At 30.0% G+C, this 20,064-nt stretch overlaps 1 protein-coding gene across 1 annotated transcript; it reads left to right on the forward strand.

Annotated features, from left to right (window-relative positions):
- Positions 1–4,386: 4,386 nt before the first annotated feature.
- Positions 4,387–5,915, forward strand: LOC149154121 (acid phosphatase 1-like). The gene is made up of 3 exons (XM_089439989.1): positions 4,387–4,817; positions 4,936–5,145; positions 5,545–5,915. Exons 1-3 carry the CDS (start codon positions 4,432–4,434, stop codon positions 5,720–5,722), a joined length of 774 nt encoding a protein of 257 aa, XP_089296115.1. The 5' UTR covers positions 4,387–4,431; the 3' UTR covers positions 5,723–5,915.
- The last annotated feature ends 14,149 nt before the right edge of the window (positions 5,916–20,064 follow it).

Consider the following 20,064-nt stretch of genomic DNA (forward strand, 5'->3'; position numbering starts at 1 on the left):
GGCAAGGGCATCTCTTGGAAACATGCCTGAGATAGCCAACAGGATGATCAACGTCCTCAACAACCGTACAGGCTCTCAGCTGACAGCCATGGGTATCTCTGGTAGAACTGACACCATATTATTGATAAAAAGAGTGCTCACTTTGAGAAGCCTGGTGCAAACATTGGATAGAAGATGTCAGGAAATGCAAACAGAAGTAAATAAATTTGTGGAAAAATTCACAGTATTGCCTAACAGAGGCCTTCCCAGCTTACTGAACAACGCAGGAAGGCTACTATCACATGAGAACTATGCAAAAAGGGTAAATGCATTTGCCACCAATCAGATCACTGCAGGATCAAGCACTCCAGAGGAAGTAGGGCCTGCATCTGGGCAAAGCCTTTATGAAAAAGTGGAGAATTTTTTTTTTATTATGAATGAAATCAGGCATTTGTTCGAGGTGCCTCCAAATTTCTACAAATATACAGAGGCAGATGAAACCTTAGGTGCAATTCTGAGGCATCAATTGCCTACACAGGAATGGTGGACCAGCATGATACAGCTCTTGCTGTGAACCAACAGGTATCCATCAAATTTTTGCATAAAAATATATAATCAGCAGGTTCAGAAAGTTAATGCATTCAGTATGACTGGAAAAGACTGGGCGGAGCCAACTCAGCAGACAGATTCGGCCACCACAGCAACACTGACAGCTACAGGTGACAAGGCCGAGAACTCTACAATATGACAGAGCCATAAAGACACATCATTCAGCATTAATGCAGAACGCTCAACCGACTCAGTGACCTCCAAAGGTCAAAAAGACTTCTGACAGAATTAAAGAGTATTCGTTTTGTATTTAAAGCAGCAATAACTTCCTTATCTGCTGTTCAGAAAGTTGGTAAACGTATTTATTAATCAAATGACTCAGCGGTTCTGATATTTTGTAAAACCAATTGTATATATTCCCCCTCGCACAAGCTTGCAGGGGTTGTTGATTTTCTCTTCAAGAGATCCTATGCGGTAAATGTTCAGAGTTCTAATACAAAAAGCTGATGGAATTTCCAAAGTTTTGTGTTGTCTGACGCGTTATGGTGTGTTTGCTGAAAGCTACAGGATTCCTGCGTATTTCGTGGAACAATAAGTTTCTTTAACCTCTTCGTTATGTTTGTTATTTCCTTCATAATCCATTCATGGTCTACGTTTCACAGTTTAATGGCAAGGAAAAAGAATAGTTTCAGGATTTATTCATAGAGTACCCTGAACTCAATCTATGCTGTTATGAATGTTTTCCTCAGTTATAGTTATAAGAGTGTGATTCTTAATTGCTGCACCTTCAGACTGTACCTTTCACAGTGATTATTGTTCAGGAATTCAAACCTGCTCGTGGGCAATACGTCTCTTTCTCACACCACCAGCTTAGTGGAAAATTCTTAATTGCCTTCCACTGGTTAAACATACTTCATCACCTCAATTTCAAGTTTGTTTCATGAAATATTTAAATGGCCCTGCAGTTTCAACAATCCCACTTAAACATGTCAAACAACCTGTAACCACAGACTCCATTGCCCAATGCACTAAAACTATCTGAAGATATCATCTTAGGTACTGAAAGACATCATTCAACCGAAATATAAAACCAAAACCCTCACCTCATAGCTAGCCTAAGATCCCCAAGAACATAGTGAAAAATCATAAGAGAGAGCCCTCTCTGATTACAGGTTGGCTAGAACCTGTAATCCAAAGCTTGGTTAGTGGTTACCCCGGCCGTATTCCCTCAGGAGTCAAAGGGAACAACCTGGGTGTTAACAATATGACATAAACAAAAGATGAAGAAAAATATCCAAGTTTGTAGGAAACACTAAGCAAGGAGGTAACACTTTGAATTGACATGAAACCATTCCTACTTAGATGCCTTAGATGTAATCTTGAATCTCACCAATTTCATGTTGCTAAGATCCAATAGAAAAGTGGAGTGAATTACCTTGATTGTTCTCTAGTTAGTAGAAGTTCTTTTGAGGAGAACATGACAATTATATGCTAGAGGTTAGTGTTCCTAAAGTTCAATGATTTTTGTATCAACATAATTATACATAAATAATAATTAATTAGTTAATTAAATGAAAATTCAAGGGGGATGTACCCTTTCACCTCATGAATAATCAATGCTATAAGTAAACCTTCATGAGGGTTTTTGTATCATCAATCATCCTATTATTTATTTACCAATATATTTATAGAATTACAAATACATTATCTTCAAATACAAAAAAATAAGTTATATATGCTACATTACTATTAGAGTGAGTTTCTTCATTCCACTCATGTAACACCATCTACTGTCCATGCCAATCCATACTAACCATACAACTCCAAATGTTCTTGCCTATCTTTAGCTAATATGATATGAGAGCCTTGGCCAAGATTGTATTCTCATGAGTTATATCAGAGAGGGGAAAGAGATTTATTATGTCATTTATTGTTCTTTAACCTTGTTCATTTTTGTTCCTTAACCTTGTTTATTTTCATCGTTTCTTTATTTCATTAATTAATTAACATTTCCATCATATTTTAGCTCAACTATAGAAATTGAGTGGATAGTAAACTACTATGTAAATTGAATGGATGGTAAACTTTATTAATGAGATTCTTAACCTGTAAATAGGTATTGTGTCAATATCATGGCCAATACTCTGACTTATTAATAATATATGTCCAAAAAACCATAACTCATTTCACAATCAAAATATTTTATATATATTTTAATTTAATTTAATTTTATATGAATTTTTGAATTAAATTAATAGGATCATAACTACCTTTAAAATAAATATCAACCCATTATCCTTACTATTACTAAAAATATTTCATAGATATTTGTGGAGATTAAATCCCTACCATTTATTAAAAATATTCTATATAAATATTCCATAAATGTTAAATCTCTATCATTAATGTATTAGATATTAATAATTAAATTAGGATTTTGGAAACCACATTTCAAAATAACATCCTTATCAATGTAATTAGTTAATATAATGTTAAATCATAATACATTAATGCCAAAAAGAAGAATAATGTTTATTATTATTTTTTTAAAATAATTAAATGGCAAATCAATTGTGTAAGTTGTTTTTGGTTTTGCCTAACTATCATAAATTTTATGAATATTCCATAAATATTAAATCCTTATCATTCATGTATAAGATATTAATAATTAAATTAAGATTTTTGGAAGCTACATTTCAAAATAAACATCCTTATCAATGTAATTATTTAATATAACCTTAAATCATAAAACAGCTAAAGCCAAAGTGAATAATTTTTTTTTTATTTTTAATAATTAAATGTCAAAACAATGGTGTAAATTGTTTTGGCTGGTCTAACTATCATAAATTTGGGAGTTTTTGGTTAGAATTGATTTGAAATCATGATACATTTTGGAGTTTTTGGTTTGAATTTGTTTGAAATCACGATCTTTTGTATTTTAAAATATGTTTTGACTACATATATGGATTCAACACCCTAAAAAACTCATGGGAAACTTAAATTGCAGAGAGTTCACAACTCATACTTGTCTTTGTCTTTTTTTTTTTGTGAACTCATGCTCTAAATTTCTATTAAAATAAAAAATTTTACATTCACCTTATGTTATAGTGCCTTAGAATATTATCACCAAGGCTACAAAAATCACTTAAAAATATCACCACCAAAACTACAAAAATCATCTTCATACTACAACATAGAAACTAGAACATAACCAACATAAGTCATACATATAAACAAAAACAACCAGAACCAACCAATAACACAACACACCTACATAGTTTCAAAAACCAAACAACAATAGTGTAAACTAGCAACCCATTAATCATTGCAATAACACGTGGAGAAAACAGCAGCCAATCATCCAAAACATTATCCTTAAGCATTAAACTCCTCATCAAAATTCCAACAAATTCTTATAAAATTCTAGAGAAATTCAACCAAAACATAAATCCAAAAACACTTAAAACATAAAACGATTGTTTTTTACTATTCACATGTTTAGATTTAACTTTACCTACAGCAAGGACATGCCATTGTTATGTCTACCTGTCCAATACAGCTTTACACTGCAAAAGAAACGTGTGAGGTCGTCAAATTCCAGGCGTGGTTGAAATGGACGACTTCCTACAATGATAATGCACTGCATAAATACCACGTTTTTCAAGGGTCGGCCTGGGTGTGCAATACAGCTGTCATTATTTGGTACATGAAAATTCAATCAATTATCAAACCAACGAGTGATCAGGTTGCAGAGTCTACCATTTTAGGTTTTGTCGCTTTCCTTCCCGTGGGGACTGCACTGGACAATTTCCATGTGTTTGAAGGCTCTGCGTTGTGTTATATAACATCCCGCTCCCCACTGTTTGGGTCAGGCTAAGCGTCAAATATATCTCAATTCTTGCCATGGCGTTCATGTTGGCATCGGCCACCATATTCAAGTTTCTTTTGTTCCTCTTCCTGTTCCTGCTCAGCACGGCTGCAGCCAATGGGTCGTCCAAGTCGAAGCATTGCGGCCGTTCTGCCTCCTCCCGGTGCCCGGCCTGGAGATTGAGCGTGGAGACAGGCAACCTTAAAGATTGGGATGTCGTCCCAGCAACGTGCGTGAGCTATGTGGAGAAATATATGAAGACAGGAGGCCAGTATTGGGAGGATTCCAATGTAGCAGTCGTAAATATTTTGAAGTATGCGGAATCGCTCACACTCGCGGGAGACGGCAAGGATGCGTGGGTGTTCGATGCTGACGAAACTCTGCTATCCAATATCCCTTATTACGTAAATTATGAATATGGGTATTACTTTACATATCGTCCATCCTTCTCGCTCCCCTATATATATAATCTTTATTTTTCAAGTATATGTGTGCCCGGCAATTTAGATGGGGTTGATTTTATTATTTTGTTTTAACAGGGGCTTGGCATTCGATTCGAAAACATTTGAAGCGTGGGTATTAGAAATGAAAGCACCTGCGCTGCCGTCGTCTCTGCTACTTTTTGACCGTTTGTTAACTCACGGCTTCCAGATCTTCATTCTAACTGGCCGAGACGAAGCCCAGCGGAATGTATCGGTCCAGAATCTGGTTGAGGCTGGCTACAAGGGCTGGGCTGGTTTGATACTGAGGTACAACTTTATATATTTATTTTAATGTTATTTATCTTTTTGTTGTGAGGTTTTTGTGATCTATATTGCAATCTATATTTTGTGTAGTGTTATTTTCTAAAATCATCGCATTCATGTTTGTTGGAATAGACGTTTTATGTTTATTGGAATAAACATTTAGAATCAATCTCTATAATTTATTAAAAAAAAACTAGCTTTAATAGATATACCTATGTTTTCACTTTTACTATAATGGCTAAATCGCTGGCTCAAACTTGAAACCTAGTAGAAAGGATTGCAAACCACCCTCTCAATAACTAGAACTAAGAACCATTGACTAGTCTTATTGCTATTTATTGATAGAATCCTAATGAGAGTGGACAGGGAATTAATACATATATGGAATGTCTGAATTGCAAGGGAGGAGAGCGATCAGGGTACCTCGGCGAGTGTGTACAAGCCCAAGAAGAGGGGAGAGCTGGTGAAGAAAGGTTATCGTTTATGGGGAAGCGTGGGCGATCAGTGGAGCGATTTGAGCGGACCCTATGAGGCATCGCGGTCTTTCAAGCTTCCCAACCCTATGTATTATATTGGTTGAAGAAACCTGCAGAAGTACATCTCGTATCTTACGTGACCGATACAATCCGTTTTCGTTTCAGCAATGCGACCTTATCTAATTTCCTCCATCTCCATCTATCTGTTTTTATGAAAAAGTAGTGTTTCTGAGCCAAATTATTTTTTACCCTTTGTCATGGACTGACCATGTTTAATGAACATGGTTATTCTCTTTATGTGATTGCTTCACAATGTCAATGTCGATGTCAATGTTGTTGTCTCTCTAAATCCCTGTAATGTTGATGCCAAAGTTTTCTATTATGTCCTGCAATGTGAATGTCAAGATTTGTATTATGTAACTAATACTCTTTTTCAAAACGAATAAAAGGAAAAATAATCCCCTCTTTTTGTCACCAACATGATCTTAGCGCTGTAATAATCTGCGTAATATTCTTTTATTTTCCGGAACATTTTTGGTTTTAAATCATTCACAATATTATTTTTATTTTTTATTTTATTTTTAAAATGTGTTTTTAAAAAATAAATGTTTTTTGTTTTTTGTTTTTGTTTTGTTTTTTTTTTTCAAATTATGCTAATTTTATAATTCAAATTTGTAATTTAAACACATTTTTGTTAAAGAAAAATAAAAATAAAAATAAAAAAATCTTACATAAAAAACAATATAAATTCTTTATATCCAAGGGGCTTTCTAGCTAAGCAAATAAGAAAATGAACTATGATAAATTTACATTTAGTGGAAAAAAAGTATGCTCTAATAAAAGTAAGAGCTAGCTTTAAATTAAAATTGTGTTGTAAAGTGTAATGTAACATAAAAAGTAACACTTATTTGTTATATCTATGACAGATTCCATCTAGACAAATAAGAAAAGGAACTACCATCAATTCACATTTAGCTAAAAGAAAGTATGCTTTAATGTAAGAAGTACCTTTAAATTAACACTGTGTTGTAAAGTACAATGTGATGTTAAAAACAACACAAATTCTTTATATCCAAGACACTTTCCATCTAGACAAATAAGAAAATGAACTACAATAAATTGACATTTAGATAAAAGAAGTATCTTTAAATTAAAATTGCATTGTAAAGTGTAATGTGACCTAAAAAGCAATACAAATTCTTTATATCCAAGACACTTTCCATCTAAACAAATAAGAAAAGGAAGGAACTACAATAAATTGACATTTAGCTAAAAAAAAATATCTTTAAATTAAAATTGCATTATAAAATATAATGTGACCTAAAAAGCAATAGGAATTCTTTATATCCAAGACACTTTCCATCTAAATAAATAAGAAAAGGAACTACGATAAATTCACATTTATCCAAAAAAAAATAAAAATATCCAAAACACTTTCCATCTAAACAAATAAGAAAAGGACCTACGATAAATTCACATTTATCCAAAAAAAAATATATATCCAAGACACTTTCCATCTAAACAAATAAAAAAAGGAACTACGATAAATTCACATTTATCCAAAAAAAAGTCTAATGTGACACGACCTTCAAAACTAACAAATTTGTTTTTTGTAATTATATAACTTATTTGGTTTATTGACATTTTAATATTAAAAAATAAATCTGATTTAGTAAAATAAAAATAAAAATAAAAATTTAATATTTTTTTAACATTTTTCTTATATAATATTTATAAATTTGATCTATCTATCTATCTATCTATCTATCTATCTATCTATCTATCTATCTATCTATCCAAAAAAATATTTAATCCAATCAAGTTGAAATAAAATAAAATAAATTATTTTTATATATTTATATTAAATTAAAATATAATTATCAACCATAGTAGCTATATAAACTATAAGAAAATATTCTATAATAATTATAAACATTTATAAGAAAATATTATATAATAATTATAAACTTATATAGAAATTGTATTTGGGTGAAATTTATAGAATAACAAAATTACTATCAAAAGTGTATAATAATTGGTAAATCGGTGTATTAGTAAGATACTCTTTGTGTATGTTAACTAGTTTGAAACATTATGGGTGTCTCATTTGACTAATTATTAACTAAAAGTTATAGTGATAATGGTGAAAACAACTCATGTAACACAACTACAAAATCATATATACTCACTTTGAATAAAAATAGTGAGAAGCAATAAGATGTCATCCTAACCAATAAAAGTTCAAAGGTTAATAGTTTGAAGAGAAATATCTCTCATTGAAATTTCAAAATGGAAAAGTTTATAAAATTTAAAATGTTTAACTATTTGTTTTTATACCTTTAATCAAAATTAGTAATAAATTTAAAAAATAAATCAATTATATTTAAATAGCAAATTAACTTAAAACAAAATTTAAAACATATTATTATAATAAAATAATAAGTTTCACAACCAACCACCTATCATATTATCATATTATTAGTAAAAACCAAAACCCAACAGGGCCACTAGACCAGTGTTTAAATGTGTTTCAAATCATATAGAGTATAGTATCGTGTTATTGTGTGGTACTCAAGGAATATATTCCCTCCGAGTCTAGACTATTGCCAAAATCATAAAAAATTAGTATATCCGACTTGCAGGTTGTTGGATATATTTTTGGTTTATAGTGACAGTTACGAAGATTGATTCAAGATCTCCCTTAAATTAAACCTGACAAAAAAACAAAAACCCAACACACAAATTTCATCACTGATAACAATACAGTAATTACAATACATTATTAGTACCATTGGCTAATTACACTGGTGTGGGAGACATTATTAGTACCATTGGCTTACAAAGAGTAAGCGATCTGTTAATCAAATAAATAGAATATCCCATTCAAGGAAGAATATTATTCACGATGTTAACCGAACAAATTGAATATGACTTTGAAGCAAGAAAATTATTCACTATGCTGCACATCATTGCTTTGGATGTGCATCATTAGTTTGTTTATTACAACCATGTATATCCACATTCACACTACAATATTGATTAGTAAAATAGATATTGATTATCACTTTTAATTGTTACTTTATATGTTGTGATATGGGATATCTTCTCTTCTGTCTTGGCCCACCACAAACACATACAAAACACACCCTCTGCCTGCTGCCTTAGTTGGAGATAGCAAAAATAAAATCTAACTGAGTGGGTTGGCTTTAGGTGGTTGTGATTCCAACTGATTTTGTGGGTTTCAGGGTTTTTGATGCAGAGACGAAGACAAAATATGAATTATGAGGTTGATCATCATAATTTGGTGGCCTAAATGTCACAAGGAACTGCCGACACTGATCTTACGAATTCTCCAGAATGCTGGTCCACTTACGGGCTGATACCATGAATTTTTTTTTTGTGATCAGTAGGCGACCCAAAACGTGTAATGTCTGTATTTTGTCCATATTGTGCAGAGTAGAGTCAACATTACAGTTTTTTAAGATAATTATTTGATTGTTTTTATTGATTTTCAAGAGAATATTAGTTTTAATGTTTATCAAGAATTATAGTGTGTTATATAGTTTGTTAGGTTGCATTGATTTTTAATAAATTTAAAAAATTAGTTTAGTGCCATGTGGCTATTAATTTTTCATGGATTTGAGATTATTCCAATTCTAATAAAATAGTAAAATGGTCCATTTTACGATAAGATGTGTAATTCTTTTTCTCAAATTAAATTAGGTTCACGCCACATGGCTCCTGGCCTACCAATTTCTTAGGTATTTGAGATTATTCCAATTCTAATAAGATGTGTAATTCCTTTTTTCCTCAAATTAAAATTGACCCATAACTTTTTTATACATGGTTAATCAAGGAAATATGTATATTGATATGACATTCTTCTGTGTCGTAATAATTTTTTTGCTATATTTATAAAACTTTTAGCTATATCAACCACATTAATATTTTTAATATAGTTATACTATCTTTAAAATTATTAAATTAAATTTAATAAATTATTGACAGTTTCACCGTCTAAATTAACCAACTGTTTTTTTTTTAATACAGAAAAACCGTTTTCATTAAAACACTTTTTATCTTAATTTTTATTTTTATTTTTTTTTATTTATACCGTTTGGAATATTACAATTCTTTTTTTGTTTGATTTAAATTGAATTTGAATTATATATATTTTTAACGAATTAAAAATTATTATAATTATTTTTAATAATATTAATAAAAAAGAATACTAATAGAAAACAATTAAATTTGTTAAAACCTATATCGTTTAATTTCTTAAAAACACTTATGATACCATTCAATTTAAACAAAACATCACGACGGAGAAAAACTTGAACCAATCAATATGTACAATGGAAGACCATTATCTTATTAACAAATTCATTGATCCTTATGAGGTATGTAGAGTCGCTTATATATACAACTTATTTTGACTAAAGAGAAATGCATAAAGAAACGCTCTTTTTATTTGATTGCTCCATTTATGAATGCTAAATAATTTTTTTATTCAATTATTTATCAATATTTATTGATAAATTTATTAAAGATTATTAATAAATATGAAATAAAAAAATTATTATAAATTTTAATATTGGTGAATATTTAATAAAATATTATTACTATTATTTGTTTATGAGATATTGTGAGTTTTGAGATAATTAATAAGTTTAATATGTAGTTTGAGTAGCTATAACTTGGGGATATCTAAGCTATCACAATTATTCGGGGATAATTTTTGGCTTAGGTCACATGATCCTTTAGCATGAGTGGATTATTGCTCTCTAATGAAATTTACAACACATAGTGCCTTAACAAAACACCCTATCATAATATCTAAGTGCGTGGGGTAATAAAAAATTACTTTTAATAAAAATGAAATAATCTTTTTTTAGATAAATTAATATAAAGGTGCAAATAAATTAAATTGAGTTAATTGGAAAATTAAATTTATTAAAAAATACAATAATCAATTATGTTGAAAGTTGTAAATGATTTGAATTAAACTAGCAATTGCACTACATGTTTCAATGGAAAAACCATAAGGTTGTAGTATGTTATAAGAAATCTTAGAAACTCCATAAATATTGGATCATCCATGTGAAGTTTTCTTTGACTTCTTACTAAAAGAACTTATATAGGTACTTTCCACTTACATTACAAAAATAAATCCAATGGCTTAAAAACTCAAGTTATATATAAAAGCATCGCAATGCCTAATAAGACCTATGAGACTTGCAATAATAAAACATAAAAGTAAGAAAATATCACTGATCTAAAAAATATTACTCATAAACTTGTTTTTATTTATAATATGTCTCAAAAATTACCACAACAATTTTTTGCTATATTTACTTTCATCTCATTCAAAAAAAAATTGTGATTTTAATTTTTCAAGAATATAATGCATATCTACAGAAAAAAGTGAATGGAAAACGAATGAATGCCATGCTAAAAGAAATGTCCAAAAAAGTGCACAAGAAGAGAGTAAAAAAATAAACATAATTGCATCACAAAAGGATCCATCCCATTGATGTATCAAAAGTATGTAATCATTGATTTATTCTTTTAATTACATTGAATATAATTATTGCATACCATTGATGTATCAAAAGTATGTAATCATTGATTTATTCTTTTAACTACATTGAATATAATTATTGCATGAAATATTTTTTTTAATTGTTCTATTACAATAAATAAATAAAAATGGAACCCATTCAACACATAAGACAAAACGAAAAGGAAGAAAATGGTTGATCACAAAGTTTTTCACATCCCTATAGTGCACATGGTAAGATAGGCATGAATGCATTCATATGAACAACACAAAACTTAATACACACCAATGCTTTATTTAGGCATATGAGCAATTAAAAAAAGAAAGAAGAAATGTGCTAGAAAACAAAAAAAATGACACAATGCATAATATTTATATGAGCATTAGTGCATCATATAATAAGAAAGAAAGAACCTCACCAATTTTTTTAGATTTAGGTACACATCGAGATATGATAATTAAACATGCACACATGTTACCAATAACAACATTTAAAAATAAAACTTATACTAAAAGCTCTAATGGCTCAAAATTTTTAGTTGTAGGAAACATTTTTTGAAACCTCGACTATGAATGACATTGGTTGCAGTAAATGGTTTTTGAAAAACTTTCTTAGTCGTACTACACCAACATTCCTTGTAAAAATATATGGGACAAGGTGTTTTTCTCCCGATGATTGGGAGGGAGGTGCAAGTTCCTAGTTCTAGGTCCATCCATTAAAGCACCAATAATCACACTCATTCAACCATGAGTTAGTGCTTTCATCTTAGCTAGTACCTATAGATTACCTAGTAGAAGACCGTACAACATAGGGAGGAATACAAGTAGCATGCCTTACAATTTCCTTTTAAATTTGATGAGTTGATGAAATACCTAACAATTTTGGTTTAAACTCATTTCTATTGCTCCTAAATTCATCTAATATTGATCCAAATTATCTATCCTCTCTCAATTATATATAATCAGTAAAAAAAATAAAAAGATTTTATTTATCTCAATGTAATAAAAATAATAAAAATACTATCTAAAACTATAATTTCTAAATAATATAATAATATTTATAAAATAGTTTGTTTTATTAGTATTAAAAATGGTGACTGAAACCATTATGGAATAATTTACCATATTTTTGACTTGTTATTACATCATTTGTTTGTATACTAAGTAATAATAAAAGTAAAAGGAAATCATAAATGTACAAACTAGGCAGCGACTCGGAGCTATTTTGACTCAAGAGAGGAGCTATTTTGACTCAAGAGGATGCCCTCTAATCTCCTTGCGCATTCAATCGTATTGAATAGAAGCGCTCATAATGATTTGTAATGTTGGGGAAGCCATACCAATTGGGTGAAGACCGTTCTCGGGCTCCTCGAATCTCTTAGATCTTACGCATTCACGAAGAGGAAGGAATATGAAGTGGGGAAATCTATCTGGTATCTTATTTCATTGATAGTTATTTGGTTCATATGGAAGTGGAGGAACAAAAGAATCTTTCAAAACAGCAGTGAGAGTTTTGGAAGTATTATGGACAAGATTATTTTATATTACTTCTTTTTTTACAAATCATGCCACCCCAGAAAAATCAAATCAACAGATGGCTTCCTTTGTTCATCTTCCCAAGAGCTCACTTCGAGGATGCGGCAAAGGATGGCATGTGCGCTTGTGGTGTTTACATAGGTATTTCAAATGATCTCCAATTCTCCATATACTGGAATGGTGGCAAAGGGTCAAATAACAAGGCAGAGGCCATGGTCCTGCATTGCCTTCTCATTTTCTGTACTTTCATGGATATTGGACCTATAAATGTATATGTGGACTTGAAAATTATCATAGAACATGTGAAAGGCAAGCAGAAAATAACAAATGACAGCCTTACAGGATGGCTGGGCAGGATTGCTTCTCTATGGAAGTCTGCTACTTTTCCTATCCAACATATAAAGCGCAATCAAAATGTTCAAGCGGATGTGTTATCAAAGAAAGGAATGCATGCTCCAATCGGTATATGGCATCTGGTCATCTCTATGGATTCCTGTACATATGATATACAACCCTTCTCTATGCCCTGCATTTAAAGTTTACATGTTTCTGGTATGCGATAAAACCTTTATTTTTGGATATTATCTCTGATCTACAGGTATTCGACTACCTGATAGTCCTATAAATTTTGCTAATAATTTTTGTATACCAACGATGAGTCACTGATGTAATATCCATAGAATATGAGGGCATAATCTGGGACAAAAAGTCCACCATTTTTTGTATATATCCTTTCTGTTTCTCTCAACATAATATAAATCATATATTGCTTTTTCCTCTGTTATAAATCATATATTGCTTTTTCCTCTGAAAAAAAGAAGGTGAGGGTGGCGAGGGAGCAAGAACGCCCTGTCAGGAGCAATAAGACTTAGCGAAGGGAGAGAGGTATAAGTTTGAGATAAATAAATTACCAGATTTACACTCAATTCATATATCCCATTCTTGCTGTGTAGATATTATTTACCATTAAACCACTAATTTTAAATGGTTGTTTTGAGTCACGTTGAATTATGAAAAAAGAGAAATTATTGAAACGTTAAATATTTATTGTTGGTGGCATATTATTTACCATTAAACCACTAATTTTAAATAGTTGTTTTGAGTCACGTTGAATTATGAAAAAAGAGAAATTATTGAAACGTTAAATATTTATTGTTGGTGGCATATTATTTACCATTAAATCACTAGCTCTGAATAGTTACACGTTGGCCACCCATTCTGATAAAAGAGAAGATTGCTACAAAATCAACATGCTCCCCCCCCACACTGGTGATGCAGCCGAAGAATTAGCTCCTCCTCGTCGATCAAAATGTTTCCTAGTTTAATGTTGGGATGAAGATAATTCACCCAACGTAATCCACAACTCTTTCCACAGTGCTTAAGAACCGCAAAACAATTTTTGCCACCTTAGTTAGTCTGTTCATAATATCGACATTTGCATTACTATATTACAGCGTAGTAATATTTACCTATGCATTTCTGTCACTTTTTTGAGATCCATCCATCGTCGCAACGGTAGAGGTGAGAACAACAAGAGAAGCCAGAAAAAGTAAGAGAGGGAAGAAGGTAATTAAGAATGCTTTAGGAAGGTCTTATAACAGGAAGGTAGAGTGATTTACAGGAGCTTGCCTCTACCGAAAGTACAACAAATTGAGGGGCAGACGACTGAAATACCTACCCTGCAAAGCGAGAGGGCTTCTCCCCACTGCACGAATAGAATTAATCCCGACCGCCTTTGGGGATCTCGGGCGCTTTTGTTTACTTTCTTTTTCTACTATTTACACGCTTATTTTTTAGATCGTCAAATAGATTGACGCAACTATAGTTTCGGATTCGCTGTCTATAATTTATGGTGCTCCGCCTTCACATAAGTGATTGCGTGCGTTTGGATGAATTGCAGCTGAACTGCAGCTTCTCCTCCACAGTCCACGACCCCCGATTGAGCCTTTCTTTTCTGCAGCTACACATCACATATACTTCTTTTATTGCCTCATCAATATTTTATCTATCAACACTTTACATGTAAAAAACAACACCCTTATTCCCTGCAAGCTTTTCAAATGATCGCTGAGGCCATCGGGGAATGAATTGTAATTGAATATGAGATTGGATTGAATTGTAACTAACTATACAGGTTTTCAATGGGATGGTATACACTATTTCAATCGTCTAACACTAAAAACACTAAAATCAATGGCTTACGATTGCACAGATGGCATGGGAGGGAGATTTTTTCAGAGAATACCTTAAGTGTAATTAATTAAAAAATAATATAAATTATTTAGGTAAAATTATTAAAAAATAATAAATTCATTAATTATAAAATTAAAATTAGTATAAATAATTAATCATTTAAAAAATAAATGTAATTATTTGATTCGACATCCACAATGTGTGCTCATGAAAATATCATGTTTCTATTTTATTAGGGTCATAATCTTGAAGAGATGTATTTAAATTTGTTCATGTAAAAAGAAAAACATATTTAAGAACAAAGTAGTTTTTAAAAGTGATTTTTTGGAGTTTCTAGCAGATTTCTGAATTGAATCCAGTCAAAAAATAGATGGCCATTTCAAATAGCCTTGGTTATCATAGATAGTATATTTAATCATCACCAATGCATGGATATGTCTTGGCATTTGGATTCCTGGATTCCTTGCTTTTTTAATGATTTTTTTTTAACAAATCATAAAATTTAGATATTTTACATTTAATGATAACATTGATTAATAATAAGAGTTATTTTTGGTAAGAAGTTCTAATTAGTTATTATATAATTTGAGCATGAAATTTGTTTACATTTTGTCTCATTAGTTATTTTTGGTGAGAAGTCTCAATCATGTATTACATTGTTTGGAATAAGAAACTTGTCTAGATTTTAACCACTTTTTGAGTTTTATTATTTGTAGCTTGATGCATTAATCATAATTTTTAAATTAAAGAATTAAATGCTATTAATTTAAAATGAAGATGCATGCATCACATGACACTGGGCATGGAAAAATCCAAATATAATTGATAATAATAATGATTAGTAAATTATGAAGACACTTTACGTGCAATCCGATCATATTAATTTTTTTACACTTTATTCAATATATAATATTTATATCTTAAATAGATTTATTTATATTCGTAATGTTTTGTATATTTAATCATGGAGACATATTGGTTCTCGGAGTAAGAAATGGTTCATTGAGACATGACACTGGCCATGGAAAAATCCAAATATAATTGATAATAATAATGATTAGTAAATTATGAAGACACTTTACGTGCAATCCGATCATATTAATTTTCATACACTTTATTCAATATATAATATTTATATCTTAAATAGATTTATTTATATTCCTAATGTTTTGTATATTTAATCATGGAGACATATTGGTTCTCCGAGTAAGAAATGGTTCATTGAGAATAAAAACAAGAATATTAGTAAATGACTACAAACTCAAAAGAGTCCACACTAGATAACCCATTCACATTTCTATGCCTATAGATTCAAAAAAACGTTTTCATAAAAAATGGGAATGCAACAACTATATGCAAGAATATTTTATAATGCGATTTACATTCTTACACAAATTTAATATTTAGTAAGCTTAGAAGAATAACCCATGGTAGGTACACATAGGAAATAAATTTCTCTAGAGCTTACTCCATATTAGTTCCAATAGTAGCACATAGAATCTTCAAGAGCCAATGTCCATAAGCATTAATTCATAGTAAGAATCAAGACACTTACATCATGATATATCTCACATTTCTAATAATTTCCCAAATCATGTACATTTACACCTCAGTTCTATTTTCGTCCAACACTTATAAGCTAACATGACTTTTTTTTGACACTAGATTATGTCATATAATGCAATCATGTCATATAATGTAATCAATAACTTGGATACTATATATATTCATTCCACATATGTATTAAGAAACTTTATACCTTATTTTAAATTTTCATTTCATGTCATTTAACCTTCATTCTTATTTAAAAGTGGCCAAAATATGTGATCATGTGGTAACCTATTTCCCTGTGTAAAATATTGTTGATTTCCACATTTGTTTTCATATGTAAAGTTATTTTGAAAGGTGTTAAATATTCATTAACAAATTTACTCAGCCTTCCATATGTAAAGTTATTTTGAAAGGTGTTAAATATTCATTAACAAATTTACTCAGCCTTCCACTATTCAAGATGACCATAGAACTTCATTATTATTATTTAATAATTTCTCATGTGATGGTACTTGATTTTTTTTATACGAACCCACTGTTACCATCACATGATTTTTTTTATACGAACCCACTGTTATGTATTAGTGGGTCAGTGGGTCATGGTTTTTTTGTCATAGTGTTTAGTATTTTTTTTTATTATCTATTTCTTTGAACATTATGTCTTTATATTAAAATATATAACTCTTTTTATTGTAAGCTTGGTGGAATTACATATAGTGTTTATAATTTTTTTATTATCCATTCTTTTGTACATTATATCTTTACATTAAAATATATAACTCTTTTTGTTGTAAGCTTGGTGGGACTGCATCTTCATCATGTCCAATATATCACCCTCATCAGGGTGGGGAATTAAAATGACTTCACATCAAGAAGTGCCTTAACAAAGCACTCGATCACCATCTATCCAAAACTTCGTGGGCAACACCCTTTTAGTATCAATAGCTAGATGCCCTTTATTACAAATGTATGGGTTACAATATATATAAAACTTAAAATTATACCTATAAGAAATGTATTCAAATTAAATCGTTTTAATTGACAATTTAAGGAGTTTGATTTTACTTTTTTGTGTTAGATCTTTGGTATCTTTCATAACGATTTTGTAGATATTTACATTGAAATTTGTATTATTAGGTTTTTAGATTATTGGGAGTAATTTTTTATTCAACTTTGTAAATATAGAACAAATAGTAGGAAATCTCTTGAAACTTTTTTTAAAGCTTTACAAGACCTTTCCAACAATATAAAATCACACAAAACATAATTCAATATAAAAAATTATACTAAAAATATAACTAAAAATTTTAAATACAATAAAATATCACATGACATTTTGGTTAAGACTCCAAAGCCCATTTTTTATGAAACATTAAACAGAGTTATCATGAACCACATCTTCACTTTCCCTCATACTTTCATTTTCATAAGCCCTCTTAGTATTACGTACAAGTCATTGATTTGTCTTGTGTACATATTCTAATGTTGGTTTGATGAAATCTACTTATTCACATCCTTTTAATGTTCTATGTTTAAACTTGATTTTAAAAAAAAATTAATCTAGATTTATTTTAATTTTGGATTTATTAAGAGCCAAGTCAAATTTCTCGAAATATAAATTATTTCTCAAATTTTACACTAAAAATAAAAACTTTGCACCTCACAAAATTTAATCCTTCTTAATAATTAATAAATCCAAAATTAAAATGAAACTTAATTTAATTATATAAGCTTGAAAAAACAAAAACAATATAAACTTTTTAATTATTTCCCTAATAATTTAAAAAAACAAAGCCAAAATGAACTTTTTAATTATTTCCTTAACTACACTTTTACTTGATGGCACTTAGAAAATATAAACAACCAACGTCATACAAAATTCAAAACCAAAATGAACTTCTTAATTATTTCCTTAACTACAATTTTACTTGATGGCAATTAGAAAATATAAACAACCAACGTCATACAAAATTTTAAGATTCACTGATGTATGGTTCGGCGAGTAAGCACGGGATCAAAAGGCTATAATAAACTTATGTGAAATGTGAAATGGTCCGAAATCACAAAAAACCAAAAGTGGGAATCAAATTGTTTTTTTTTTAATGATCATTGACACCAAAATAAGGACCATAAAATTTTAACATTGACGTTACACTCTAAAATGAGTCCATTCCGAGGACCACTTTGAGAAAAACGACTCGGCCTGCATTTAAAATCTATCGATGGATGGGATGTGATTTGTCCGCAAACATTATCCATCCACACACACATAGATGCGGAGCTAGTTTAAATGAGTGAATGTATTTAGTCGTGTTACATAAAATTGGAATAAAAAATACTATCAGCTCAATTCATCGTAAGTATGGATTTAATATAAGTTAAAATAGATCAAATTTTTTCCAAGCGTAAATTTGTTTAGAGTGTAAAATACAATATGTCATTTTTTATTGTTTAAATTGTATCTCTAGTGTATATATAAGACCAAATAAATGTTTTAACAATGAAAACTTAAATTTTTACATCAATACATTTTATTAGGCAAATTAAAATGGTTTTTATTATTAACATATTTTTAAGTATATGTCAATATTAATTTGTATTAAAATATTTTATCACTAACCAAATTATAAGATTTAAACATCTTACTTATACATTTTTAAAAATTTTTTTTCAACATATTTTTTAATTTATAATAAGTATTATTATTTTCTATTTAAAAAGTAATTTTTAACTTTTATTTTTATTTTAAAAAAATAAATGGATAAATAAACTTACACATCCCCTTACAATGTGCTATAGAATAAGCTTTTTGGCTCAATAAAAACTATATATAATTGTTATAATCTTTTATAATTTTTATTAATTCATTCCATAATAAAAAAATAAATAATATAAAATATTTTATATAGTCTTTAGAGAAAGGTAGAGAAGAAAGAGAAGCCAAGCTACAAAAGAGTTAAAAGCCATGTTGGAAAATTAATTTGCATCTCTTGAAGATACAATCCAAAAACAAATAGAAAATAAAATAGAACTACTGGAGAATAAAATGGAGGCAATGGAGACTAGATTGCAGGTTATAGAAAAACAAAACCAAGATACTAACCAACCATCCCAGCAAGGAGATGTTGATACTTTAGAGAGTCTTAAAATGAAAGACACGATTAAAAAACTAGAAGAAAAAGTTAATAGCCGCCTCACCCTAAATAATGTGGTAGATAAGTTAGATATCAAACCAATTAAAGATGAAATGAAAAAATTAATAGAATTAGACCACGGACGTAACAAAAGGTCCTTGAACTTTATAATCTTCAGTTTAAAAGAGGAAGTAGATGAGGATACTTTAGCCTTAGCCTAGACAGAATTACATAATAGATTACAAATTGAAACAGTGTGTCTCACAGAAGCAACAAGGTTGGGGAAATTAACCGAAAATAAAGAAAGACTAATCCGCGTAAAGGTGAGCTCCATTGATCATAAGTACAACATACTTAGTAAAACCTCAAGTCTAAAAGGAACAGGAATATTCATAAATGAAGATCCTATTCCAGAAGATCAAGCAGAATTAGGAAAGGAGGTTCAAAAGGTAAAAGAAGCTAGAAATGAAGG

This window comes from Pinus tabuliformis, chromosome 9 (genome assembly GCF_031772625.1).
Source record: "Pinus tabuliformis cultivar Carrire ecotype Pingquan chromosome 9, CPIR1, whole genome shotgun sequence".
Taxonomy (NCBI): domain Eukaryota; kingdom Viridiplantae; phylum Streptophyta; class Pinopsida; order Pinales; family Pinaceae; genus Pinus; species Pinus tabuliformis.

Bases quoted from the DNA above. Each gene is read 5' to 3' on its own strand.
- LOC149154121 (XM_089439989.1), top strand. From the start codon at position 4,432: ATGGCGTTCATGTTGGCATCGGCCACCATATTCAAGTTTCTTTTGTTC. The intron at 4,818-4,935 runs GTATTACTTTAC...TTGTTTTAACAG, and splicing joins TACGTAAATTATGAATATGG to GGGCTTGGCATTCGATTCGA. The intron at 5,146-5,544 runs GTACAACTTTAT...CTGAATTGCAAG, and splicing joins TGGGCTGGTTTGATACTGAG to GGAGGAGAGCGATCAGGGTA.